Raw genomic sequence first — 25,160 nt, 5'->3', positions numbered from 1 at the left:
ATGGTTTCTGCAGAAGGATGGGTCCTACCTGTCTGTCAAACCCAAGGTGGGGGAGGGGAGGTTGGCCACCAGGCTGCCCTCTCTGCTTGTCCTCCTGGTTCTCTGCCCTGTGGGGAAAGACTTGGCTCTGGTGGTGTGAATGTGCTCATCTTTCTCGGATGCAGAGCCTGCAGGGCCAGGCAGAGGTTGGGGAAAGGCAGATGGAGAGGGTGGAGGGGGTGGTGCTCTAGGCCTCCAAGTTTATGTGTTAGCAGGACGCCCCATCTCAGCCTGGAGGAAGGCCTCCTGAGGCGGGGGTGAGAATCACCAGGCTCTGCTCCCCCATACCCCATCATCTTTATCGGCAAAGGTGAGGAGGAGAGAAGCTTAACTCCAAAAATAAGAAACAAACGGGGATAAAGAGGCCTCAGATTTCCTGGGGTTTTTTCCAAATCAGAGACAAAGGTGGGCGGAGCCTCTGCCTCTGGTTTCCTGCTGGAGCACAGAGGAACCAGGCTAAGACTTCAGTCAGGAGGACCCCTCCTCCTCAGTCTCCTCTCCATCCCACACCAAGCCTGGCAGGGCAGCCTCTCTCCCCTGAGCCAATGGTCAGAGCCTCTTCCTTGAGTTCCCTCCTTTTTTTCTCTCACCTTTTCCCAGCCTCTTTACACCTCGGGTTGGTTCTGTCATTCCCCTGTTAAAACTTTTCAGGGGGTACCAAAGCCCTAAGGAAAGGCCTGAGCTCCTGAGCGTGTTCTGCAAGGCCCTGCAGACTGAACCCAACCAGGTCAGGGATTGTGCCAGCTTGTTCACCTGGGTCCCCAGAACCTGGCACAGTGAAAGCCTGCTGGAAGGATGATCTGACGCCTAGTTTGGCTTCTGCCAGACTCTCCGGCTGCATCGGCCTTCATATCCCACCATGTGCTCCACATGCATGTATTCATTCATTCAATACCCAGAGGACCTCCAGTGCACCCAGATCTGTGAAGACACTGGACATCCAGAGGAAAATCAGGTTTCACCTGCTCTTTCCTGAAGATGCTCATGGAACTACTGTGTTTCCCATCAAGAAACTGGACGAGGGACTTCCCTGGTGGTCCAGTGGTTAAGAATCTGCTTGCCAATGGAGGGGACACAGGTTTGATCTCTGCACCAGGAAGATCCCACATGCCACAGGGTAACTAAGCCCACTGGCCACAACTACTGAGCCTGTGCTCTATAACTTGTGAAACTTAGAGCCCATGCTCTGCAACAAGAAGTTACTGCTATGAGAAGCCCAACCACCACAACTAGAGAGTAGCCCCCACAGCAACTAGAGAAAGCCCTCCCGCAGCAACAAAGACCCAGCACAGCTAAAAATAAAGAAATAAAAATTTGCAAAAAAAGAAAAACCCCAACCAAACAAAAAAATGTTGAGTGAAAGAAGCCAAATGCAAACAATAAACAGTGTGTGATTCCATTGACTGAAAGGTCAAGAGCAGGCAGAAACCATCTCTGGGTTTTAGAAATCGGAATAGTAATTGCTGGGGAATTCCCTGGTGATCTAGCAGTCAGGACTCCACACTTTTCACCACCCAGGGCTCAGCAGTTAGACCGAGCAGACTTCTTCATAGCCAATATGCACTGTACCTATTATAGGCCTACACTGTCCCAGGTACCTTAGGACACCTGACAGATCCAGCCCTTCCTGTGTGGAGCCAGTCTACAGCAAATCAGAGATGAGAGATGTGCAGGCAACAATCACATCTGTTATCCGCCCTGGTGGGAGAGCAAGACAGCTGGCAAGAAAACCACAGGAGGAGAACTGTGAACTACGATTTTCCCATCAATGCTGGAATTTTCCATGTTTACCAAGATGAGGGGGCTTTGCCCCCAAGGGACTCTGGAGACTGCATCTGCTATGCTCACACATCTCTCCCTGGGACAGGAGGACACAGGCCAGATGGCCTAAGACTGGTCCTGAGACCCGTGAGGGAGAGGGCATACTCCTTCTCAGAGCCTTCTTGGAGCCAGACTGTGTCCCGCCCCACAGGTCAAGCAGAAGTGTACTGAACCCTGGTGTCAGCAGAGGTAACGTGTGGGAGGGGCCAGAAGGAGGCCAGGAAGTGCCAGCGATGGGAAGTTGTTCCCTGAGGCATGGAGCGCTGCCCTGGATCACCAAGACCAGGTACCAAGCTGGAATCGGGCTAAGGAGCCACTCAGAAGCTGTCTCCACCCCACTTGCTCCAGAGCCCCCCACATGTTCCACCATGGGGAGCTCCCCAAAAGATCCTTTTCGGGGGCAGCACATGAGACTGGGAAAGGACATTCAGAGCAGGGGAAAAGGCCAAGGGCTTTAATCTTAGAGACTCGGTGCGGTCTGGGGCTGACTACCTGCGCCACCACCAACACCTTGGTCGTGGCGCGATTTCACAGCCCAGAAAGCTGGGCCAGGTCGGCTTTCTGCATCAGAGTGCCATGAAGCCCTCGCAGGGACTCGGTCCTGTTTAGCCTTATCCCCGGGCCCTGGGCGGGGTCTCTCTACCACGGGTTATTCATTTCGCGGGTGGGGCTCTGGTTGAGGGAGGTGGAGGATTCGGTTGAAGTGGGCACGGGGCGGGGGTGAAGGGGGAACGAGACACTGAGGAGAAAGTCTGAGGAGGGGTGAGAAGTTCTTTGGAGAAGTCTGGAAAGCGGGTGGGAAGGTGGAGAGGGGGTGGGAAGGGGGCGAGCAAAGGACCGGCGAAGGGAGGCCTCCCCAGGGTCTGGCCGGGATGGCCGGCCTCCAGCACCCCCCCATCCCCGCCCCCCCCATCCCTCGGGGAACCCGGGCCAAGCCGTCAGGCCCCGCCCCGCAGCCTCGGTCCTGCCCGCCCCGGGATTTAGTCCCGGCAGCCTGGGCGGCTCCCCAACCGCGGCTTCCGCCTTCGCCAGGTGAGGGTCGGGAGAGGCAGGGCCTGTGGGGGCCGGGCTGACGGGGCGGCAGTCGCTTGGGGGCGCTTCCGGGGGTGCGAGCCTCCCCTCCCCGGTCCTTCGCTTCCGCGGCTGCGTCTCCTCCTGTCCCCCATCTCGTGCTGTCCGTCCCCTCTCACCTGGCCATTGGTCCGGATGTCCTAACGCCCTGGGCTTTCTCCTCCCCCCGCCCCTGCTCTGGCCCGCGATTCCTCGCCACCTCCGAGCGTCCCTCGGAACCCAGCCTGGGGCCCTCCGCTTCCTCCGGGCTTAACTAAGTAGGGGTGGGAGAGGGGCAGGTGTGTGTAAGGGAGAGTGTGTGCGCAGACAGCCGGCACCCAGAGCACCGAGAGCCTTATTGGATAAAGACTGGTGGAGTTGCCTGGGACTCACGTGTGCCGGCCAGGCTCTGTCTCGGGATCTGAGCTCAGGTGGGTGGGGAAGGGACTGTGTACCTGGCAGCCTGGGTGTCTCTGAGCAGTACCTGTGGTTTACCGCCCATCGCAAATGCCCGATTTGATTTCACATGTTGCTGCCTAGGGTGTGGAAGAGGCAATGACTCTGGGTGTCTCTGGGCAGAGGGGGCAGCCTACCAGCATATCTCAGGTACATGTGGACACCAAAGCTTGTTGTCTTGTGTGTGGTGTGTTTGTGTGGACCTGGGTGTCTCACACGTGAGGGCCAATGAATCTTGAGACACGAAACTCAACATGTCTCAAGGGGGTGTGTGTGAGGGGTACGTGGCAGGAAGCCTGGTGTCTTGCAGCAGCTAGTATATGCCTCAGCTGGGAGTGGACATGTATCATGTGTCTCTGGTGTCTTTTGCATCATATCTCTAGGGGATCTATAGGTGTGACGTGTGTGTGTGTTGTACCTCCATGTCTGAAGTATGGTGTTGTTAGCATATCTGGGCATCTCTGGAGTGTATGTGGTGGATCAGAATGTCTCCAGTGTACCTGAGTGGGTGTGTACAAGGGTGCACCTCAGGTCTAAGAGGCAGTATATTTGGGTGGCCTAGAGGTACAGGAAGGGCTTCCCAGGTGGCGCTAGTGGTAAAGAACCCACCTGCCAATGCAGAAGACGTAAGAGATGCGGGTTCCATCCCTGGGTTGGGAAGATTCCCTGGAGGAGAGCATGGCAACCCACTCTAGTCCTCTTGCCTGGAGAATTCATGGACAGAGGAGCCTGGTGGGTTACAGTCCATAGGGTTGCAAAGAGTTGGACGTGACTGAAGCGACTTAGCATGCACGGGGGTACAGGCAGTGTCCATATCTCAGAGTGGGGCCACACACCTCAAGTCTGCTAGGTGCTGAGATCTTAGGTGTGAGGAGAATGTTCTTCCTGGGTGGGGTTTGTGTGTATGAGGGGCAGGATTCCTGGCTGACCCTGAGATCCCTCCCTCTGTACCTGAGTGTTTCTGAGGGTTTGAGGGTGGAGCTGGCGACCATGTCTCGGGTGCCTGAGTGTCTCAGGTGACTACCCTGGACCATGTGACTGGAGGACGTGGCCTCACAGGGGTCCCTCCCCCAGATATGCTCCCTGAGGTGGGTTCCCTGTGGTTGCTGCGGCTGCTCCGAGACCTCCAACTGGCCCAGTTTTACCGGCCCATCCTAGAGGAGCTTAATGTGACTCGGCCGGAGCACTTCAACTTTGTAAGAGCTGAAGATCTGGATGGCATTGGCATGGGCCGGCCTGGTGAGAGTCCCCTGCCCTGAGGCCCTGCTGTTTCCTTCCCCAGCCTGTTAGTTGTGCCTCTCCTCCAACCACCACACACCCCAGCCTTCTTGCTTGTAAATCCCTTGCATCCTGCTCCCTGCCGCCCCTGTTACCCCATCCCTCTGATTCTGGCCTCCTTCAGCCCAACGTAGACTGGCTGAAGCTCTGAAGAGGCACCGTTCCGGGCTCAAGTCTAAGAACTGGGTCTACAAGGTGTGTGTTTTGGGGTGGGGGGCGAGAGTCTTTTCAAGGCCAGCTCAGGCCCCGGCAGGGGGCAGGCTGAGTGGCAGAGAAGAGTGTAAACAGGGTTCCACACACCTGATTTCCCACCCTTGTTTCAGATCCTTGGGGGCTTTGCCCCTGGGCAGAAGGAGACCACCCCACCCTCAGATAGCCTTCCATCCCTCCCTGAGCCAGATGGAAGACTCAAGTGTCTGATCCCAGACCAGGCTGTGTGCCGAGGGGAGCTTCTGGGCTCTGGCTGCTTTGGCGTGGTGCACCGAGGGCTGTGGACACTACCCAGTGGCCAGACTGTGAGTGTCCAGGGAGCCTACTTCATTCTGGGATCTTGGGCTAGCTGCCCCCTCTCTGAGGGCCCTCTCTGCTCTGGCCTTGGATTAACTGTTTGCTCCAGTGCCTGATGGTGCTTCCCCCCACGCTCAGGTCCCAGTGGCTGTCAAGTCCCTCCGGGTGGGTCCTGAAGGTCCTGAGGGCACTGAACTAGAGGACTTCCTGAGAGAAGTGTCTGTCATGATGAACTTGGAGCACCCACACGTGCTGCGTCTGCACGGCCTTGTACTGGGCCAGCCTCTGCAGATGGTGAGCAAACCCCGACGCTGGCACCTGGGACAGTCCCCAGGCTGATGGGCTACTGGAGGGTGAGCGCTAGGGTCTCATGGGGCCAGACCACCGCTCACATCGATATGCTCCTGCAGGTGATGGAGCTGGCGCCCCTGGGCTCCCTGCACGCGCGTCTGACCGCCCCGGCCCCCACGCCCCCGCTGCCCCTGGCCTTGCTCTGCCTCTTCCTGCGGCAGGTGGCGGGGGCCATGTCATACCTGGGGGCCCGTGGGCTGGTGCACCGAGACCTGGCCACCCGCAACCTGCTGCTGGCTTCACCGCGCACCATCAAGGTGGCTGACTTTGGGCTAGTGCGACCGCTGGGCGGCGCCCGGGGCCGCTACATCATGGGCGGGCCCCGACGTATCCCCTTTGCGTGGTGAGAACCTGGGCGGAGGGGCAGGATCTGGGGGCTGGAGGCGAGGGGGTGGTCCTCTGAGGGAGGCGGGGACTAGAGGAGTCTTCCGGTCTGGAAGGGCCGAGAAAGGAGGACTTTGGAAGGAATGCAAGCAGGCAGGCCGCACTAAGGGGGCGTGCCCAGTGGCAGGTGGGCGCTGCGGCCCCCTTCAGCTCCGCTTCCGCAGGTGTGCGCCCGAGAGCCTGCGCCACGGGGCCTTCTCGTCTGCCTCGGACGTGTGGATGTATGGGGTGACGCTGTGGGAGATGTTCGCTGGGGGCGAGGAGCCCTGGGCTGGGGTCCCGCCATACCTCATCCTGCAACGGCTGGAGAAGGACCGAGTCCGCCTGCCCAGGCCTCCCCTCTGCTCCAGAGCCCTCTACACCCTGGCCTTGCGCTGCTGGGCCTCCCACCCTGCTGACCGGCCCACCTTTTCCGACCTAGAGGGGCTGCTCCAAGAGGTGGGAGCTCCTGCCTCCCCGGAAACCCCCAGTCTCTCTTGCCTCTATTTCCTCTCCCAGGGTCCCATGCACAAGATGGACATATACTGACTCCCAGGTTGGGGTCTGGGACCTGACTCTGAACAAAGCAGATTCATTCCCCACCTTCAGGGTCCTCAGAGCCCCAGGGAGACAGCTGGGGTCTAGTTTATGCAGGCTGGGGGCTGGGGAAGAGAAAGGGGAGCCCAGAGCGGCAGGATGCAGTAGGTGTTTGACAGGCAGAGGAAAGGTTATGCGTGGGAGGGGGAAGTACAGTGACCAAGGTGGCAGAGGCACTTTAGGGGTGCAACAAGGAGGGACTTAATAAGACATGGTAAATAACCGGTGCTAACACTGAGAGCGCTTGGTATGTGTAAGATACTGTACTAAGTGCTCTCTGTGTATCCTGATGTATGTTCACTCATTCAGTCCTCACAACAACCCAGCTCAATCTTAGGGAGGGGTCAGTTAAGACACTGACAGTTTAAGTGATTTGCCTAAAGTCACACAGGAAATGGAGGAATGGAGAGCTGAACCAGTCACTCTGACTGCAGAGCTGTGCCCTAAATCACTATATACTCTAACATTAAAGGAGTTTAGTCCTTAACTCTGAGGGCATCTGGGGGCCATGGAAGTGTTGTGAGCAGGAGAGTTACAAGCCATCTTTATATGTATGTCACTCTGGTTTCCCTGGTGGCGTTAGTGGTAAAGAACCTGCCTGCCATGCAGGTGATGTAAGAGACATGGGTTCAATCCCTGGGTTAGGAAAATCCCCTGGAGGAGAGCATGGCAACTCACTCCAGTATTCTTGCCTGGAGAATGCCATGGACAGAGGAGCCTGGTGGGCTACAGTCCATGGGGTCGCAAAGAGTTGAACACAACTGAAGTGACTTAGCACAGCACACACTGGTTTGATGCAAGAATGGATTAGAAGGATGAGACTGGAGATGGTAAGACCAGTAGACTGCAATGACTGTGAAGCAGAAGTGAGATGAAGAGGTCTAGATAAAGGTGGAGGCAGTGGTGCTACAGAGAAGTGGAGAATTCCCAGAGGTGCTTGGGAGGCAGATCTGATGGGCCTGGGTATGGAGTGAAAGCAGTGTACAGGGTGACTCTCCCCTTGGCCCCCCTAGGTAGAGGCAGGGTTCCCTTTGGTTGTTCCCTGACCCCTGGGCTGTGTCCACCTTGGCATGGAATCCAGGTCTGCCTCCACTGGATTATAACTGAGAGACAGGGACCATCCCACCCTGGGCCCAGGACACAGGACACACCTGGTAGGGGTTTGCTTGGTGGGTGCATGAACAGTCTCTCTGTTCCTAAGACATTACCCTTGTGACTGAGGCCACAACCTTAGCCACCCTTTCCTCCTGTCTCTGCAGGCTTGGCCTCCTGAGGGACGTTGTGTGAGGGAGGTCATGGAGCCCGGTGCCCTGAGGATGGAGCCTGGTGACCCCATCACTATCATCGAGGGCAGGTGAGGGTCTCATGCCTCCCACCCAGCCCCTGGAGGACTCCCTCCCGACCTTCCTGATGCTGGTCCCAGCTCAGCTTCCCCCCAGCTCCTTGAACCCCAGGCCTCTGCCTCCTCTCCCCACTGGGCCCCGAGCGCTGCACCACAGTCCTGGCCTCCCCACTAGGGCCACCGCTGGCCCATAGAGCACTTTTGTGTTAGAGAGAAAAAAGCATCCCTTCCTCCAGGCACATGTGGCTCCATAGCACACAGCTTGTGAGCTGAATATGGACCGGGGCCCAGCCCCCACTCCCCCCTGGCTCTCAGCCCTTTCACCCGCGCCTCTTCCCACAGCCCCGACTCCACAACCTGGAAGGGCCAGAACGGTCGCACATTCAAAGTGGGCAGCTTCCCAGCCTCAGCGGTGATGCTGGTAGACCCACCAGCCACCCGCCCCATCCTCAGAGGCACCCCTACCCGGGGAGAGCGACACCAGAGAAATGCAGATGGGTGAGGACTTGAAAGAGTGGGGGCCAGAGCTAGGCTAGGGAACCAACCAAGCCCAGCAACTTTTCTGGAAGGGGAGCCTGTGGGGGAGGTGAAGGTGGAGGGGAGAAGGCTGAAGTTGGAGGGAGGTGTGTAAAGATGGAGGGGAGTGGGGTAAAGCTGGAGGGCAGGCTGGACGTGCCTCAGGTCTCACCCTGCCTGGAGGCCCCAGAGATTCTAAGCTGGAGGGGAAGGGGTAAAGGTGGAGGGGAGGCTGGACGTGCCTCAGGTCTCGGCCTGCTCAGGTCTCAGCCTGCTCAGAGGCCCCAGAGATTCTTTGGGGGAGGGCATTGGTCTCTGGGGTGGGGGTGGGGGGTGGAGAATGAACTGGAAAACTCTCCCACAGGGACAGAGGGAAGGCAAAGCTTCAGGATGCCCCTCAGGCTCGGGGCCAGAGAAGGAATGTGGCTCTGCAGAGGACTAAAGGTGGGCGTGGCGGTGGGGACAGAGCCTGCAGGGTCTTCCAGGAGGTCTGGAATCACCCTCTAACAATGCCCATTGCTCTGATTGCATCTCTGATCTCCCCACCTATGGTGTCCTGCCCTTCCTCTGCCTGCTGACATCCTGGCTGGACTTCGGGCAGCATCTCCCCACTGCAGCCCCTGGCCGCTCTCTGGGCCCCCTGGCTGCCTGGATATGGGTACCATCCTGCACATCTAGGTTCTGGTCTGCCTGGACAGAGGACCACCCCGAGGACAGCACAGATAGCCAGAGAACGGGAAGAAGGCAGCTGGGCTTTCTCTCAAGTTGTGTTTTCTTTCTCAAATATGCAGGCATTTCCAAGAGTCTAGAGTCGGTTCTTTCCCTGGGCCCCCGCCCCACAGGAGGCGGGTCGAGCCCCCCTGAACTTCGACATGCCAGAACTGGGCCCCAGGGACCCCCAGGCCGGCCACCCTGCCTTCCCATGGCTGCCAGCTCTTCCCAGCCTCCCAGGGAGCGGCCTCCCTGGCCCAAAAGAGAACCCCCCCACAGTCACCCCATAGGATCACCTGGAGCCAGCAAAGCTGCCATCCCCTCTGGAAGACCCCTGTCCGACCCCGAGCTGCAGAGGAGGGTCATGGAGGTGAGGTCTCCCTGAAGTGGCCTGGTGTCCAGAGGGGCTACAGACTGGGGAAGGGGCCTAAGTGAGGCTTCGTCCCCGGCAGGTGGAGCTGAGTGTGCACGGAGTCACCCACCAGGAGTGCCAGGCTGCTCTAAGAGCCACCGGGGGAGATGTGGTTTCTGCCATCCGGAACCTCAAGGTAAAGTCCGACCCTTCCCCTGGTTCCTGCCCTTCCTGGCCCTGCCCTCTGGCAGTCAGCTGCCTGTCCTCCCACCCCCACAGGTGGAGCAGCTCTTCTACCTCAGCAGCTGGTCCAGAGCAGACTGCCGGCGCATCCTGGAGCGTTACCAGTGGGACCTCTCGGCCGCCAGCCGCTATGTCCTGACCCGGCCCTGAGCTCTGTTCCTTTGGGCACAGACACCAGACAGACGAAGGGCCTGGCCACATGAGACCAGGCAGAAGCAGAACAAGGTCCCAACAGGCCTCTGGTAGGTACAGGAAGAGCCCAGAATCGGGCATCGGCGTCTCCTCACCTACCCCTTGGCCTCTGAGGGCACAAGCTCCCTTGGCCATAGGAGGATCTAGTCCACTCTGCCCAACAAGAGGGAATACTTGGAGGAGCGGAGCTGTGACACATCGTACCCACAGGAAGCTTCTATCACTACAGAAAATGAGCACAAGGCCATTCTTGGTCACGAGAGAAGCCATCCTGAACTGCCATCAGCTACCACACTGGGCTCTGTGGGGGCAGCCATCTTGGATGACTTGGGGAATATGGCCTCAGCTGCCTTGGTGTGGTCTGGGGCCATCATGGGTGATGAAAGGGGCTCTCTTAGACTCAAGGACACATGATCTTGGCAGTGTGGATTATAAGATGGGCCAGCCCCTGCCCATCCCAGCTGTCATATTTCTCTTTGTCTCTTCCCACACCCAACTCTTTCTCCTACCCTCTTCCATTACATACATCTTCCAGTGTGCAAAAAGTTACAAAGTTTATATGAATGTAACATAAAAAGATACAGCTTCCTTCCTGGGGCAAGGGAAGGAACGGTGGTTAAGGCACAGGAAGTCGCAGCAAGCACCAGCCGAGGGAGAGGAAGGTGGCACTGGGGTCCTGGCCCTAGTGGGGAGGTAGGATGCCCTCAGAGTGCCATCGTCTGAGGCTGAACAAATTGGCCAAGCGGATGCCGGGAAAGGGTGGCCAGGTCTGCCATCTTTGGTGCCTTTCCCACCCCCAGCCCTGTCAGAAAACCCGAGTCCTGCATTCTAAGGCCTTGTCTGGAGCAGAGGCCCTGGAAGGGGTTGGGATGAAGTGGGTAGGGAACATGTGAAAGCTGATATGCCTGCATGCTGAGGGACCACTGGAGATATGGCGGGAAGTAGCAGGGGAAGGGCTCTCATACATACCCTTCTGTAGGGGCCACGGGTGAAGGAGGCCAGGGGAGCAGGGGAGTGATGAGGCACCCAGCCCCCAGCCTGTCAGGCTTCCCTGTCTCTCGCCTGCAGTGTACACGGAGGAAAGGGGCTGCCTCTGAGCAGGGTCCAGGGCGAGTGACCATCCTGAATTCTGGTTGAGTTGATGGTCTCCTCACCCAGAGAGGGCCTCTAACTGGTGATGGCAGAGGGCCCAGTGCCTCCTCGCTTCTCGAAGAACATGTAGTCCTGAGGGGAGGGCATGGTCAGCAGGATATCTGGCTGGGCCAGCCTGGCTCAGCTATCATAACCCAGGTCTGGAACCCCAAACCCCTAAAGACTCTGTCCCTGAGCCTCTCCTAGCAGGAGGCCAAGAAGTGCTCAGAACCTCCGAGTGAGAGCAGAGGGGTAGTGGGGGGAGGAGCGAGGGCTGCCGACTCACAATAAGGAACGTGGCTCCAAGCAGCACAGCCTTCACCCTCACATCCAGGTCCAGCGGGAACTGCAGGCCGAAGTCATCTGCGTCAGTGAGGGCTTCTCGGAGCAGGCCCCCCCACTGCTTGCTGATGCGGCCCACACTGCGGGATTCGTCTGGTGTCTTCACCTGGCAAGAGAGAGGGAAGGAGGGAGATCCCACTTGGAAGGGGTGTGCCTGATCTCATCTGCCTTCAGTCCCACTCCCACAGTCCCAGGTTATAAACTGTGCAGGCTGTACATGTAGTGAATCCTCCCAAAGCCTTTGGGTTCCATGTGACATCTGGGGACACTGAGCCACCCAAGGTCACCCTGTGAGTCCACAACAAAAATTGGGATGGCAACTTGAATCTGTTGCTGTTGAAAGGCCACATGTGACTACTAAACATCAGTGTTGGGAGAAACAGAAGCACAATGCAGTCTAATCTCCTTAGTGGATGGCCAGTTGCTAGGTTTGTTTTGGTTACCAAAGTCCTTTTCACCCACGGGTTGTGCAGTTGGTGCCCTGTACAGAGTAGCCTGGCCAGACGGGCTAAAAGAGGCTGATAAATGCCTGATTGTGCTCAGCCGACCAGGCTGCTAGATGGCCCAGAGGGGTGTCTGTCCTCTCATCTGCAAGGTAGTGAGGGCTCTTTCTAGTGCGGCATGCAAGCCTCATCCAGGGTGGATACAAGTCCATCCAGTGGGAGGAGGGGGCAGCAGAAAGTGGCCTCTGAGGACCAGGGTCTTCACTGGCCTCTCTGAGCCCAGCAGCAACAGGTCCTGCCAGTGTGGGTGCTAATTCACAGTGACTGCCTGGACTTTATCCTCCGCTCATTCTCCTGTGGCTAGAACTGGAGTGATGTCCTGCCCATCCCCTTCCCTGAAGGTCCTACAGCCCTGGGGCACTTCCTGCAGACCAGTCCCAGGTTGGGCAGGGCCTCTCCCAGCCAGCCCTCTGGTCCCAAGAGCACAACCCCAAATGTGGACCATTCATATTACAAAAAAGGAAGACTGGCCTGATGAGAAACATGCAGTCTACATATTCCCATCCAGAGATCACCAAGTTATCTCTTTGCCAATGAGTTCCTATCAAAGAAGCTTTCCCCAGGTACCAAGGTGACTCAGTTTTAAAAAGTAACCTTAGGTAGAGTAGTAGAGAATCAGAAGCTTTGGAAAGCCTACCGGACTATACTTGTTGTTTCCTCCCTTATCTACACAGATAATTAAAGTATTCAAGTGCCTTTGTCTTCTAAAAAAGAAGGTGCTTCCCAGGCTTTACTCTTAAATGGTCATCACTTGGATTCTCTAGGCTCCAGGTTGGTGACCAGAATGTATGGCAAGAAGGACATCACCCAGATTTCAGGCTAGGGGTGGATGGGTGGACATTTGGCAAGGCAAGCCATAGGATGTTAGCAAGTGAAATCAGTGCTTGCTCCAGGACCTGGGCTCACGAACTCACACACACAGCAGCCATGTGGGCCCAGCCCAAGGTACACTCAATAATCATCCTTTACCCTAAATCCAGCCTGGCCTAAGATTATTTTTTTCTCCCTCAACTCAAGGTTGCAGATCGCAATCAGCATTGGCCCTTACGATGAAATCCTCTCAGCCATGTTTTTATAAGACCCTGGTCCATCTTATTTCTGAATAGAGGAAAGCCAGCAATGTGGTAGGCATCACAGTGGGTTTGGATTAATGAGCTCTTGACTATCCTGCCTCATGGATGCCTTGGTTTATGAAGGTCCCAGGAATCTCCCCTTATTCCTAATACCTCAAAGTTGGTGTCTGTGCCACAGCCGCACGTCCAGCAGGGCCCCACCACTCTCAGGAGGGTCTGGCGGTCAGCGTCCTGGATGGAGAACTTGGGGATGAAAGGATTCCAGGTCTGTAGAACGTGGCCAATGGTGGTGCCCGGTGGAGCCTGGACTTCCATCTGGAGTGGGAAGCAGACAGTATCACTGCCCAGCCGGGTACCCTGGCCCCCAAACTCTCACCAGTCTAGCTCTATCATCTGTTTCCCCTCATGAGACTTCCCATCCCCTTCACTAGACCACCTGTCTTCCCTCTCTCTAGGCCTCCCATCCCACCTGCTGCTGACCAACTCCAATCGGAGGACCATCTCATCCCATGCATCACCCAGGTTCTGCCGCCATCACTGGCCTGCCCCTTACCCAAGTTTCTCTCTGGCCCCAGCCTTCCCCACTCACCTCCTGGAGGCCACAGGGACAGCAGCTGCAGCCACAGTGGAGGGGGCGGAGCAGGCGCAGCACCTCTCTGTCCCCGGGGTCCACCAGGCGGACCCGCAGGGGCCGGCGGGCACCACAGCACAGCCGGGCACAGCAGTTGCTCTCCTCCGCCGCCTGACCCAGGGGTTGTCCGGCCCCGGAGCGCAGTTCGTAGCGGTTACAGGTCTCCCAGCCCAAGAGCGCTGCCAACGAGTGACATGCTGAAGCTCTGACACCAGCGCCTGCCCCAGAGCCCACTATTTGCCCTCGTGATGAGGCCCAACCTATTCCTCCTTCCACTCACTTTCCACCGGCTCAGCCTTCTGGTGAATCAAGATCTGATCAATCTGGAAATACAGTAGGGCCCAGGCGGACATCAGCTGGCCGGCCTAGTCGCCTGGGTCCCCTCCCTGTCACTCCTCCCTTCCTTCCTTCCTTCCTTCCTTCCTCCTTCCCTCCCACTCACCTGCACCAGGAATTCGAGGCCAGAAGGCACCCCTGGCAATGGCAAGAAGGAGGCAGCTGGTCCCGGGGCCCCAGGGCCGGGCGAGGGGAAGAGAGCAAAGCCCGGCGCAGGGGCAGGCACGTGGGCGGGCACTGGTGCCTGCCCGGGCCCGGACACCTGGCCGGGCCCAGGCCCGGGATGCAGAGCCGGCTCCGGGTATCCAGCAGTCACAGGGTAGGGAGGTGGGGGCGAAGGGGCATAGCCTTTGGGGGGCAAGTAGCCTGTGGGGGGGACAAGAGTAGGTTAGAAGGGGTCCCTGACTTCATCCCTTTACCCCTTGGCCCACAGGCCGCGAGGCTGCGGGGAAAATGTGATGAGAAGAGAATGATAAAGATGGGGTGGGGGAGCAGGGCGGCGGCTTCTCGGGGAGGAAGGGAGGGGCCCCACACAGCCAGTCCGAGCACATTCCCGGAGGATGCGTCTGACACCGGGCTACCAAGTCCGTGGGGGGGATAACGGAGACCCTCGACCTTGCGCCCACTTACCTGCCATGGAAGAGGGGCGAGGATTCGCGGGATGTCGGTGTCCCAGAGGTTTAGTTCTAGAAGTGGAGGCAAGCTCGAAGACAGCAGACAGACACAAAGACAGACACAAAGACCGACAGGCAAACGCGGAGAGGCAGCTGCGCCCAGCGCCGGCCCAGGGTCTCTAGGGCAGCGCGTCTGACTCGGGGAGAAACCGAAAGTGTCAGCAGGCAAGGCGGGGGCGCTGGGACCCTGGATTCCCGCAGGGGCCCCAGTACCGCCCCCTCCCTTTGTTCTCCCATTCTCCGCGGAGGCGGCTGTTGGCAGACGGCAGGACAGATGGACCTGCAGTCAGACCGACGACCCGACCTCGAGGGAGGTCTCCTGACCCCTCTGTCCCCCCTGCTCACCTGAAGCCCCTAGAATAGCCCGGGTGCCTAGCACTTGGCGGCCCGAGGACCTAGTGGAGGCGGGCCCAGGGGTGACTCCGCCCCCGATCCGTCCAGGCCCCGCCCCTCCCGGCCAGAGCGGCGCGCCTGCGCAGAAAGAATGCCTGCTCTGTGGGGCAGCGAAGTGCAGGCCACCCGCTCCGCGGCTTGGCTGGCGTCCCCGCCCTTTCAGCTCCGGTGCTGAAGCTCGCCTGGGAGGGCAGCCGGGTGAGACCTAGCCCTGCGACCCCCGCCAGGTCTGCGGGCGCAGAGTGACCAGTGACCCTTGGTGGGAGCGAGGGCCGCTTGCGCGGCGCTGGACCCCAGGCTCCTCCTCCTGAGGGCGGTTCGGGCCTCGCTGACGCAGCCGGACACCCTACACTCTCACCCATTGGCTTCTCCGACTGGGTCCTGGCTTTCCTTCTGCCTCCTTGGGGCGTCTTCTCTACCTGACGCAGCAGTGACCCACACGGACACTTTGCAATTACAATACTTCCTTCAGGCGCCCCCAGCCACGCGGGGGACAGGCCGCCAGACAGTGTCAGTAACGAGCGTGCGAGAGGCGAGACTCAGGAGGCAGAGGAGGCAGAGGAGGCAGCCCGGACACAGGCAGGCCCTCCCCAACAGGCATCACTTCCTCGGCTTGGAGTACTGAGCCCAGGCCGGGAGGTGTGAGGGAATCCTTCGCCTTGGGGGCCTAAAGGATGACTGGCAAGAAATGCGTTTTTATTTTTATTTATTTATTTTTAAGAAATGCGTTTTTAGAGAAGAATCCGGGCCACGTCCGCAGGCCTTGTGGGAGCTGGGCTTTGGCCCCCCCAGGGCGGCAGGGAGCCCACTGAAAGATTTTCCGACGTCGGAGAGAGGTCAGCTATTTTAGAAAACCATTTAAACTGCCTGGTGGAGAACAGAGGCACCTAAGACTGGGTTGTTGCCAGTAGTCTGGGGGAGGGGATGGCTATGATAGTGTAGACAGACGGGAAGCGGCAGACTTTGGCTATATTTAGACAATAATAGAGAAAATGCTTGAGAGGTGAGGAGTCCAGGATGACTTCTGTTGCCTGTCTGGTGACCAGGCAGATGGGGGTCTCACCTAGCAAGATGAACATAGAGAGAAGCAGGTTTGGTGGCTCCTCTGTCCTGTGTCCATGTTCCTCTGGGCTGGTCCTACAGCTTCAGTCATCATCTGCTTCAAACCCAAGTGCCAGACCTCTCTCCTGGTATCCCTTAGTGCCTCAGATTCTACCTGGCCCAAACCATGCACCAACCTCCACCAAAACACATAAGGAAATTCAGTTATTCAGCAGAGATTTAATCAGCCCCTACTATATTTCAGACAGGCAATAAAAAAAAGTATGTAGCATTTTTTAAAAAATTAACAAAATTCCCAATCTTCCCGGGAAGAAACAGACAATGTACATAAAATACATTAGAAGTCAGACGGAGACAAGTGCTATTAGGAAAAATAGAGCAGGAAAAGGAGAGAGAATGGTGAGCAGGAGTTGCAATTTTAAAGAGGGTGAACTAAAAATGCATTATCACTAAGGTGATGGTTGAGGATTAAGCCATGCGATTGCTAGGTGAAGTTTTTCAGGTAGAGGGAACAGGGCAAAGGCCCAGAGGTAGAAGTGTACCTTGTTTGTTCAGTGAACCAAAGGCCAATGTGGCTGCAATGAAAAGAATGAGGAGGAGGAAAGAGAGGTCACAGGAGGCCAGATCACATATGGCCCTGTAGACCACTGGCTTCTACTGAATGAAAGGCAAAGTGCTGGAGGATTTGGCCAGAGAGGAGACATGAGATTCACATATTGAAAGAGTGGTCCTCAACCCTAGCCACAAGTTCAAATCTGGGGTGCTTTAAAAAATACCTCTGGGACTTCCCTGGTAGTCCAGTGGCTAAGACTCTGCGCTTCCAAAGCAGAGGGCCCAGGTTTCATTCCTGGTCAGGAAACTAGATCCCACGTGCCTCAACTAACAGTTTGAATGCCACAACTTAAGATCCCACATGCTGCAACAAAGATGGATGATCCCAGGTGCTGCAACTAAGACGTATCACGGCTAAATACATATTAAATCTAAATAAATCCCATGGACAGAGGAGCCTGGTGGGCTACAGTCCATGGGGTCACAAAGAGTCAGACATGACTGAGTGGCTAAGCACAAGCACACATCCGAAGTGAGGTGCAGACATAGGAACCTTTTGAGAATTCAACAGGGAATTCAAGGGAAGTTCTTGCAAAAAGCTAGATGAGATTTGATGGTGGCTTGGACCAGCTGTCAGAGTAGTAGCAATGGAGGTGGTGAGAAATGGTCAGTTTCAAGTTCTGTATTTGAGCCAACAGGATTTCATGATGGCTTGGATATAGGATGTAAGGAAAAGGGAAGTCAAAGCTGACTCAGACTCGGTCCAGGAGGCCCTTCACTATTATTGCTTGGTCATTTCCTGCCCGCCCATTCCATCCTGAGCTCCAAGCACTGTGGTTCTCCAATTGACTTACCACCAGTATAATCTAGTCTCCTTCTCTGGTGAACTATGCATGCTGAACTCAGCAAATGAGTCTTACCAGTCCCCAAAGGCAAAACAAGTTCACTATCTACTTGTAACCTGAACACACTATATCAAATTATTTTTTAAAGGGTCTATTCTCACTGCTGAAATCTTGAATTTCTTGGTACATACAAAGAAAAAAATCTTAACTTTGGGAATTGGATAGAACAGAGCTTGAATCACAGCTTCCCCAGGTCTTGGCTGTAGGATATAGGACAAGTTGCTTCACCTCTCATAGCTTCTCTTTCCACTGACTAGCAGGACTGTTCAGTGGGAAGTGGACACAAAGTGCAGTAATTACCAATTACCACGTGGGCCTTATTTAGCTTGGTTCCTCAAGAGTCTGACCCACTTGGAGGATCAAAGGAAAGGTATTAGGGATATAGTCTATGGACAGTGGCCTTACCAGATGTCAGGGTCTCCTCTGCCCAGAGGTTCCCTGCACTCCAGATGCTGCCTGAGATGAAGGGCACTGGACTGGGAGGTAGGAGCCTGGGGAGCCAATGTTGGCTCTGCCACTGGCACTCTGAAGATCTCCTGAGGCCTTATTTTACTCATCTTCATTTTTTTGGCCACACGGTACAGCTTGTGGGATCTTAAGTTTCCCAATGAGGGATTGAACCTGGACCCACAGCAGTGAAAACACAGAGCGAAAACACAGAGCCCTAGCCAGTGGACTGCCAAGGACATCCCCTCATCTTTACAATCAAGTGATATTTTGATCCTCTACTAATACACCTCAGTTTATGCCTCCCCTCTGGATAGAAACGCTCCAAGCCCACCCCGCACCATTGCCCTCAGAAGAGTCCAACCCCTCAGCACAAGGCATTCCATCATTTGGCCCCATCTGTTCTCATCTTTCACTGTTGACCATCTCATGATCTTTAAGCCAGCCGCCAGGAATCCTTTCCAGTCTCGAAGACATGGGGTTCTTGCGTCCAAAGCACTTGCCCTGGTCTGGAAGATGCCCCATTCTCTCCTCATCACCTAATTCCTGCAGGTCTCCACTGAACACTATGATACCCTGTAGATGCTACAGGGGTATGGAGTTTAGCAGAGACTAGGGTCAGAGATAAATTCTGGATTTAAAAGTATGGAGGGACTTCCCTGATGGTCCAGTTGCTAAGACTCTGCACTTCCAATGCAGAAGGCCTGGGTTCTTTAATCTCTGCTTGGGGAACTAGATCCCATATGCCACAACTAAGACCCCGCGCAGCCAAATAAATAAAAGCATGCAGGTTGTAATTAAAGCTATAGGGCCAAATGAAATTACCTAGAAACTATCTCACTCAGCTGAACAGTCTGCACTTTTTTGAATGCACATCCTCACAAAAATTAAGTATGCACTGCCAGTATACTATACAGACATCCACGTTTATAAAATATACACAAAAATAGACATTTTAAAAGGTGAAATTAAAATATGTATACACTTACATATGAGTTCTTTCTTAATTAAAATTTGGTTAAACCAGGTAGACAAGAATTTGGTAAAGCAGCCAGAGAGAGAGAAGACCAGGAGAGTGGTGTCACAGAAGAAACAGGATGTGTTTGAGCAGTGTGGCTAACTGTCTCAAATGCTGCAGAGGCTGAGGGAGATGAGACTGAAAATCATCCACTGGGTCTGGCAACCAAGAGATCATAGTGATTCATGGAATCTTTCCCATGAATGGGGAAAAGGTGGGATAGAAGACTGACCAGAGAGGGTTGTGAAGTAAACTTGAGGCCAGATCGCTCTCCCTGAGCTCCCCAGTTACCTGCTTGGTTTCTCTACTCAGATGTCTCCCAGTCATTTCAGAAGCAACAGTGTCCAAAACTGACCTCCTTTAATCTGTCCCTTCCTTCAGTGTTTCTTATCTGAGTAACAGCACATCCACCTAACCAGGTGCATAAACCAGAAATCTCCCTCTCTTTCATCCCTTCTAAATTGGACCATTTTCATCACTTCTTTCTCCTTCAGCCAAGCCACCATCACCATCTCACAGCTGGACCTCCAACCTGGTCTCTGTTGGCATCCTTGCTGTCCTCTGATTGGTTCTCCAAATCTTTTAAACATATAAATCAGACTCGAGCACTCTCTCACTTTAAACCTTTCAATGATTTACTGTCGCGCTGCAAATAAATTCTGAGTGCTTCACCACCACACCACTGCCTGCAAGGCCTGCACTGGCCATGGGAGACCCTCTAATCACTACATGTCAGCCAAGCTGCTTTTGCTCTTTCTCCAATCTGCTCAATTCTCTCCAGCCTCAAGGATTTCAAACTGCTCCATTTCAGCCTGTTTACCAGGTACTTTCTGCCAAAAACTACACTTCCCCACCACTCCGTGCATGGTTGATTCCAGTCTTAAGGGGCCCTCTTCTGTGAGGCATTCCTAACTCAAGCAACACACCCTTCCCTGCCCATTGTTCTGGCCTCCCTATTCTTTTCCTTCAAGCACATAGCACATCTCATAGAGATATATTTGTGTTCAGTTGTTAAAGGTCTGTTTCCAGTACTAGATGAAAACCCCACAAGGGAAAGACAGTATCTGTCTTGTCCAACCACTGGTTCAATTTCCTTGTAATATTTGTCTGACACATGACCCAACACTTGATGAGCACTTTAATAAAAATTAGCCCCCTAAATACCATCCTGTTCCCTGCCATGGGTGCTACTCCAGCCTGCCTGGCCACCTTTTCTCACTCCTTTTCTGCCTAAGAAACTTAGCCCACACTGAGGACTCAGGTGGCCCCATGCCCCTCCCTTCCCATCTCCTTCTCTTTGTTCCCTGTGTTTCAGCCACACAACAGAGCTCTTTTAAGAATCATCTCAAGCACTGTGAAGCATTTTCTGACTCCCGACACATGATGTTCGGTCTCAGCTTTGAACCCCAAAGTATTTTGTAAGTAATGACACACATCCCATCCCACCTTGCCTTAACCTTGACTTCTAGAGTAAGCGGGTGCCCCAGAAAACCACTACCCTACCAAAATCTAATCTTAATGCTAGTGAGCATCAGTACCACAAGATGAGCTTGTTAGAATACAGATTCCCAGGCCCTAAAGAGGGCTTTGGTAAGAATCTGCATTAGTTCAAGCGTTCTTTATGACTCTAATGCCCACCAGTTTAAGAACCTCATAACAAGTTAACCTGAAGTGAACAGTGACTCTCCACCCAAACCCAAGTCTCGCTGATTCAGTCTTAGGAAAGGGAAGGAGTTCAAAGGTTGACAATTTTTGCCCTTTCTCCTTTAGGAGGTTAGATGAACAAAAACTCCAAAGTTCTTTATTTGCCTCTTTTAATTCCTTCCCTGCTCCAATTCTTAAAAAAAAAACAAGTACCCAGAAATTAAACACAAGAAAGCTCAAAGAGCCAAGGCAAGCCAGCCCAAGAGTAGCAGGCTCCCTCCCACAGGAGCCAAATTCTGGAAGCTGGGGTCTCCACTCAGAGCCTGGTAGTAAAAGGTGGTGCAGAATAAGGTAGTTCCAGAAGCTAGCAGTAACCCAGCCTGAAGGAGATACAAGGCAGAATGCAGGCCAGTAAGAACCCGGCGGGTTAGAGGGAATGGGTGGGGCTTGGTCAGGGTTAGGGGTGGGGATGGGGGGAATTACCCAGAGGGGCTTTCTGCACAGGGGTACCGCTAACAGGGCCAGGCTGTGTAAGAAGTGGTGTTTGTTGGACTTCTCAAAGAGCTGTAAGAAAAAAAGAAATGGGGGTACTTCCTAAGCAACGCAAGACACCGGAGGCTGGGGCAGAGACACAGTGGACAGGAACGTCCAACTCGATCTCTCAAGCCCCAGCTTGCCCCTCCCTGGGGCACCCAGGCCTCAGACTGCGTTCCGTCCCTCCCTCCTTCTCTCAGCGACCCCAGACTTTGCGCCCTCCGAGGCCTCAAAGTTCAGGAGCCCCAGCACGGTTACTTCACCTCCTTCCCGTAGGCATCCGGAAACTGGGCTCCTGTGGAAAGGAGAAGCAAAGGTTACCAGTCCTAGCGCCAACCCATACCGTCCCCACTCCGGTGGTGGTGGTGGACCCAAGTGGACGCCGACGAGAAAGGGAACCCCCAGGAGGCTTCTGGTTGGTGGAAACACGCACGGGCAGTTCTGGGAACCCAGTGGACGCGGCTGAGAGGTTTTTTTAAAAGGTTCAGGGTTCCGCGGGCAGTCTGGTCGATGGGAGGGCCGACATTTCCTTTAGACTCTGCCTCTGCACCAGATCCTAAAGATCTCCCCCAGCACAATCCCAGTTCCATCCCCAGCCCCCTGACCGTGCGCCCCGTAGGAGGCCAAGCCTAAGGCCCCAGCTCCGGACAAGGCACCCAGGCGGCGGAAAGCAGCCCCAAGACCGGCCATGGCTGTCGACGGTCACGCGCCGAACGAACACCGCCCGGGCCCCCTAAGAAGCCAGCCAATCTCGATTTCCCATGCAAATAAGGTCTTCGGGTGCCCAATCCGGGCCGTGTTCATTTTAGCGTCCAGGTCCTCACCCGTACTTGGACCTTTGTAAAACCTCTGTTGAGTGGCGAAGACGTCTGGAGGGCGGAGAAACCAGAACCAATTAAAAGCGAAGGAGCTGAGCAGTGTAGGCGGGGTTGTGGGGGGCGGGACTAGAGGATTTGCGTTGACTCCACTCCTCCTCCGTTGACACACCCTCACCGATTGGCCCACTTTCCAAGTTGATAGCCTCTCCTAACACCTTCTCCCCCTCCTAACCACTGGTCAATTTCCGAAGATCCCGGTCCCTAGGCAAAGTTCCGCCCCTTTCCCCATAAGCTCCTCCTCTTCAGTTTTAAACCAGACCCACTCCCCAAAAGAGGCGGGCCCATGGATAACGAGCCCCACCCACCAGCGCTAAACCACGCCCAATATGCAAAACCCCTCCTCCGGACCAAAAGGCTCCGCCTTCTTCGTGTGATGCCCCGCCCCTTAGAGTTCACCAGCCCCCCCCTTCCCCGCCCCTCAACTAACAGCCAGAACCCCAAGGCTGGGAGATCACGGGGCGGGGGGGATGTCTCCACCCTGCCCTGGCCTGCTTTGTCCATCCGTCGGTCTGTCCACTCCGCCTCCTTCCACCTTCTCCAGTCCCCCCCACACTCTGGAGGGCGGGCGGGCAGGCGGGTGCTAGCAGGGGGTGTGCGCCGCTCTCTCGGCAGGGGGCGGGGGAGGCGGCCGCGCGGTGACGCGCGGGGCTGCTGCGGCTGCTCCGCCGGCGGATCATCACTCTCGGGCTGGGATGGACGCGGGGCGGGCGGGCCCTGGCGCGCGGGGCCAGGAGTCCGGGCCTCCCGGCTGCTGAGCGTTCCCCGAAGCCTCTCCCTTACCCCCAATTTCCCTCCTAGGATCCGCGCCGACCCCCGCCCTGGGGCTCCAGACTCGGCTCCCGCCCTCCTCCGACTCCCCGGACCTCCCCCTCCCGCCCGCCCTCGGGATCGACTAGATCCCTCCCCCTCCCTGAGGATTCCGGCTGGATCCCTGCCCCTGCACCGCGGATCCTGCGCTCCCGGGCTTCGGGCCCCTGGGGATTGCCGTGGACTCCTCCCGCACCCGATCCCGTAGGATCCTCCGTCTGTACCGCCTTCTAGCCCCTCGAAGCCAGCCCACGGAGCCAGTGAATCCCTAATCCAGTCCTGTCCCGTTGCTCCCTCCTCCCTCCGCCGTCCCCACTGCGGGGTTCCCTGTTCTTGGGCTCCTCCTGACCCCATCCCCTACCTCTCCTTTCCCCGGGGATCGACTGGATCCCGGCCCCGCCCCCCGGGGCTGGGGCGAACCCCCTCCCCCGCCGTGTGAGGCGCTGCGAGCGGGGGCTGGGCCTGCGGGGCCGCGGGGGCTCACAGGCCGCCGCCCCCCTCCCGAAGCCCGTCCGCCCCCTACTCGGAGCCCTGGATGGAGGCACCACGGCCCCAGGGCTGAGCCAGGTAGGAGCTAAGCCAGGCCGGGTGGAGGGGGCTGCGTGGCGGTCCACTGGGGTCTCCGTTCTCCCCCTGTTTCTCCCTGCGCCTCATTTCCCCCAGCCTGCTCTGTCTGCGTGTCTCCGCCTAGGGATGCTCTCGCCGTGTCTCTGCGTCTCGGTCTCTTTGTCTCTGCCTCTCTCCAGCCCATGAATGATCCTTTGAATGGGCCCACAGACCCCGTGTGTTCGCATCTCCCCCTCCCCCTCCTTCTCCCCTTCCCGGCCAAGCCATTTTCCCCACTGCAGGAAGAAGGGGGGGGCCTGCGGCCTGAGCCCCCGTCCCTCAACTCTCCCCGGCTGGGGGAGTCAGGCCTGGGCAGGAATGGAGCGAGCAAGGCAGAGGGATGCGGGGGGGGGGGGCGGCAAAAGGTGGCAGACAGAGATGGGGAGAGCAGGGAAGAGAAAATGGGGGAGACAGAGCTAGGGAAAGAGAGAAAGAAATAGAAGGGGCTTGAGGGAGAAATTTAGGAAAGGGATTCGAAGGAGAGAGAAAGATGAGAAACACCAAAAGGGAGGTGTAGAGGATAGAGACGAAAAAAGGGGCGAGAGACTGAAGGCAAGAGCTGGAGCAAGCTGGAAGAGGCCTCGGAAAGATGCTCTGAGGGAGCGCTATGGAGAGGAGCGGGGGGGTGGGGGGGGGAGGGCTCCAGTGGGAGGGAGGAAGGCAGAGAGGCTGGTAGGGAGGAGACCAGGGGCCGAAAGTACCTTAAAGGAGGGGGGGGGGTCAGAGGCAGACCTTGTTCATGGGGGGGGGGGCGCAAGGCCATGGAAGCAGAGCCTAGCCTGGCACAGGCAGAGGAGAACCTGAGAAGCCAGCTCCAAGCCCCCTCCAGGTGATGGGGGAACAGGAGCTTGAGAGGACCTGAAGAAAGGGAGGGCATGACTGGGTGTGTGTGGTAAGGATTCCCGTGTCCTCATCTCTGGAATACATTGACACCTGCAGAGAGCCACCCGCGGGCTGGTGCCTGGCTCTGAAAACCCCGCGTCAGCAAACAGCTCTGGCGGCTGGGGGGGTGGGGGACGGGGCGGGGGGAATTGCTGAGATGACCTGGGTGTCTGCCCCTTTAGTCCAATCTGTTCTCTTGTCCTGCCCCTGCTGCCCTGAGCACCCAGGCATCAGGGCAGCAACTGTGGGGGGCTGCCAAGGGGAAGGGGAGGTGAAGAGCTCGAAGGGGATGCAAAGTAGCCATGGTTTGCCCCTATGGTTCAAAATGCCAGGCATGGAGGAAGAGGTGTCTGGGGTTCAAGGCTGTTCAAGACTGTAGAAGGGTAACTGTTGATGGGTGCATCTGATTGCCCTCAAACCCACCCCAGCACCCCTTCTCTCCAGCCAGAGGCCTGGTCACTAGGGCTAGGTTCTGACTGGCCAACAAGGGGCAAGAGGTGGTTCCTTTAGTGTTCTCTGCCCCCAGTCTCCAGCTCCCCCCAACATATATACTTCTTCCTCTGTGCTAAGACTGGGGAAAACTCCAGCGTTCTGACTCACGCCTCTGCTCTCCTCTTCATGCCCTGTATGGACCCCATAACCCATCCAGCCCCTTCCCCTCTTCCTCCAGACCCCTCCGCCTCCGAGGTTAAAGCTGCAGCCCGTTGTTGCCGAGGTAACATTGCGGGGCAGCATCCCGTCGCCCGGCAACCGGCTGCAGGATCACGCATCTGTCCCCAGATTTGCCCCTCCAGCATCTCCTCCCTGTCTAGACCCTGCCTCAAGACACCTTAACTTCTGAGGAGAGAAATGGAGAGGGCCTGGAGTAGAGGGGTCTCCCCCACTACACAGACCCTTCAAGAATGAGATGTTGAAGGAAAGGGA

General features: G+C 56.4%; 3 protein-coding genes across 11 annotated transcripts; 1 reads left to right on the top strand and 2 right to left on the bottom strand.

The window, feature by feature from the left end:
• The first annotated feature begins 1,105 nt into the window (after nt 1-1,105).
• On the top strand, nt 1,106-10,395 carry TNK1 (tyrosine kinase non receptor 1). 7 transcript variants are annotated; one of them, XM_081578688.1, is made up of 15 exons: nt 2,595-2,622; nt 3,238-3,341; nt 3,451-3,516; nt 4,441-4,605; nt 4,769-4,839; nt 4,968-5,159; nt 5,290-5,445; nt 5,562-5,845; nt 6,051-6,324; nt 7,722-7,816; nt 8,147-8,302; nt 8,685-8,764; nt 9,112-9,401; nt 9,484-9,579; nt 9,663-10,395. In XM_081578688.1, exons 4-15 carry the CDS (start codon nt 4,443-4,445, stop codon nt 9,774-9,776), a joined length of 1,971 nt encoding a protein of 656 aa, XP_081434814.1. In that variant the 5' UTR covers nt 2,595-2,622; nt 3,238-3,341; nt 3,451-3,516; nt 4,441-4,442; the 3' UTR covers nt 9,777-10,395. The 7 variants fall into 7 exon arrangements, with proteins under 7 accessions (XP_081434810.1, XP_081434809.1, XP_081434812.1 ...); XM_081578683.1 differs by lacking the exons at nt 2,595-2,622; nt 3,238-3,341 and adding an exon at nt 1,751-2,146; XM_081578686.1 differs by lacking the exon at nt 3,238-3,341 and having other exon boundaries at nt 2,564-2,622.
• PLSCR3 (phospholipid scramblase 3) lies at nt 10,354-14,914 on the bottom strand. 3 transcript variants are annotated; one of them, XR_014079200.1, is made up of 9 exons: nt 14,854-14,914; nt 14,465-14,641; nt 13,941-14,200; nt 13,779-13,821; nt 13,457-13,677; nt 13,021-13,182; nt 11,236-11,397; nt 10,788-11,042; nt 10,354-10,500 (listed from the first exon to the last, which is right to left on the bottom strand). XR_014079200.1 is itself a non-coding variant. In XM_081578691.1 (8 exons), exons 2-8 carry the CDS (start codon nt 14,469-14,471, stop codon nt 10,986-10,988), a joined length of 912 nt encoding a protein of 303 aa, XP_081434817.1. In that variant the 5' UTR covers nt 14,472-14,645; nt 14,854-14,914; the 3' UTR covers nt 10,354-10,985. The 3 variants fall into 3 exon arrangements, 2 of the variants coding, with proteins under 2 accessions (XP_081434817.1, XP_081434816.1); XM_081578691.1 differs by having other exon boundaries at nt 10,354-11,042; nt 14,465-14,645; XM_081578690.1 differs by having other exon boundaries at nt 10,354-11,042.
• A 5,768-nt stretch (nt 14,915-20,682) lies between these two features.
• Nucleotides 20,683-21,785, bottom strand: TMEM256 (transmembrane protein 256). The gene is made up of 4 exons (XM_081578681.1): nt 21,669-21,785; nt 21,327-21,358; nt 21,013-21,093; nt 20,683-20,909 (listed from the first exon to the last, which is right to left on the bottom strand). Exons 1-4 carry the CDS (start codon nt 21,751-21,753, stop codon nt 20,766-20,768), a joined length of 342 nt encoding a protein of 113 aa, XP_081434807.1. The 5' UTR covers nt 21,754-21,785; the 3' UTR covers nt 20,683-20,765.
• Between the last annotated feature and the right edge of the window lie 3,375 nt (nt 21,786-25,160).

Source organism: Giraffa tippelskirchi, chromosome 3 (genome assembly GCF_054371585.1).
Source record: "Giraffa tippelskirchi isolate mGirTip1 chromosome 3, T2T-mGirTip1v1.2.pri, whole genome shotgun sequence".
NCBI classification, from domain to species: Eukaryota; Metazoa; Chordata; class Mammalia; order Artiodactyla; family Giraffidae; genus Giraffa; species Giraffa tippelskirchi.
This window is presented reverse-complemented; position numbering and strand designations above follow the sequence as displayed.

What these genes read in the sequence shown, in the direction of transcription:
- PLSCR3 (XM_081578691.1), bottom strand. An exon ending in GTCCCTGTGGCCTCCAGGAG is followed by an intron (nt 13,183 to 13,456) that starts GTGAGTGGGGAA and finishes TTCCCACTCCAG; the next exon opens with ATGGAAGTCCAGGCTCCACC. An exon ending in TTGGAGCCACGTTCCTTATT is followed by an intron (nt 11,043 to 11,235) that starts GTGAGTCGGCAG and finishes CCCTCCCCTCAG; the next exon opens with GACTACATGTTCTTCGAGAA.
- TMEM256 (XM_081578681.1), bottom strand. Translation starts at nt 21,753, where the DNA reads ATGGCCGGTCTTGGGGCTGCTTTCCGCCGCCTGGGTGCCTTGTCCGGA. An exon ending in GGCCTCCTACGGGGCGCACG is followed by an intron (nt 21,359 to 21,668) that starts GTCAGGGGGCTG and finishes TCCTTTCCACAG; the next exon opens with GAGCCCAGTTTCCGGATGCC. An exon ending in CGGATGCCTACGGGAAGGAG is followed by an intron (nt 21,094 to 21,326) that starts GTGAAGTAACCG and finishes TTTTTCTTACAG; the next exon opens with CTCTTTGAGAAGTCCAACAA.
- TNK1 (XM_081578682.1), top strand. Translation starts at nt 2,733, where the DNA reads ATGGCCGGCCTCCAGCACCCCCCCATCCCCGCCCCCCCCATCCCTCGG. An exon ending in CTAAGAACTGGGTCTACAAG is followed by an intron (nt 4,840 to 4,967) that starts GTGTGTGTTTTG and finishes CCCTTGTTTCAG; the next exon opens with ATCCTTGGGGGCTTTGCCCC. An exon ending in CACCAGAGAAATGCAGATGG is followed by an intron (nt 8,303 to 8,684) that starts GTGAGGACTTGA and finishes ACTCTCCCACAG; the next exon opens with GGACAGAGGGAAGGCAAAGC.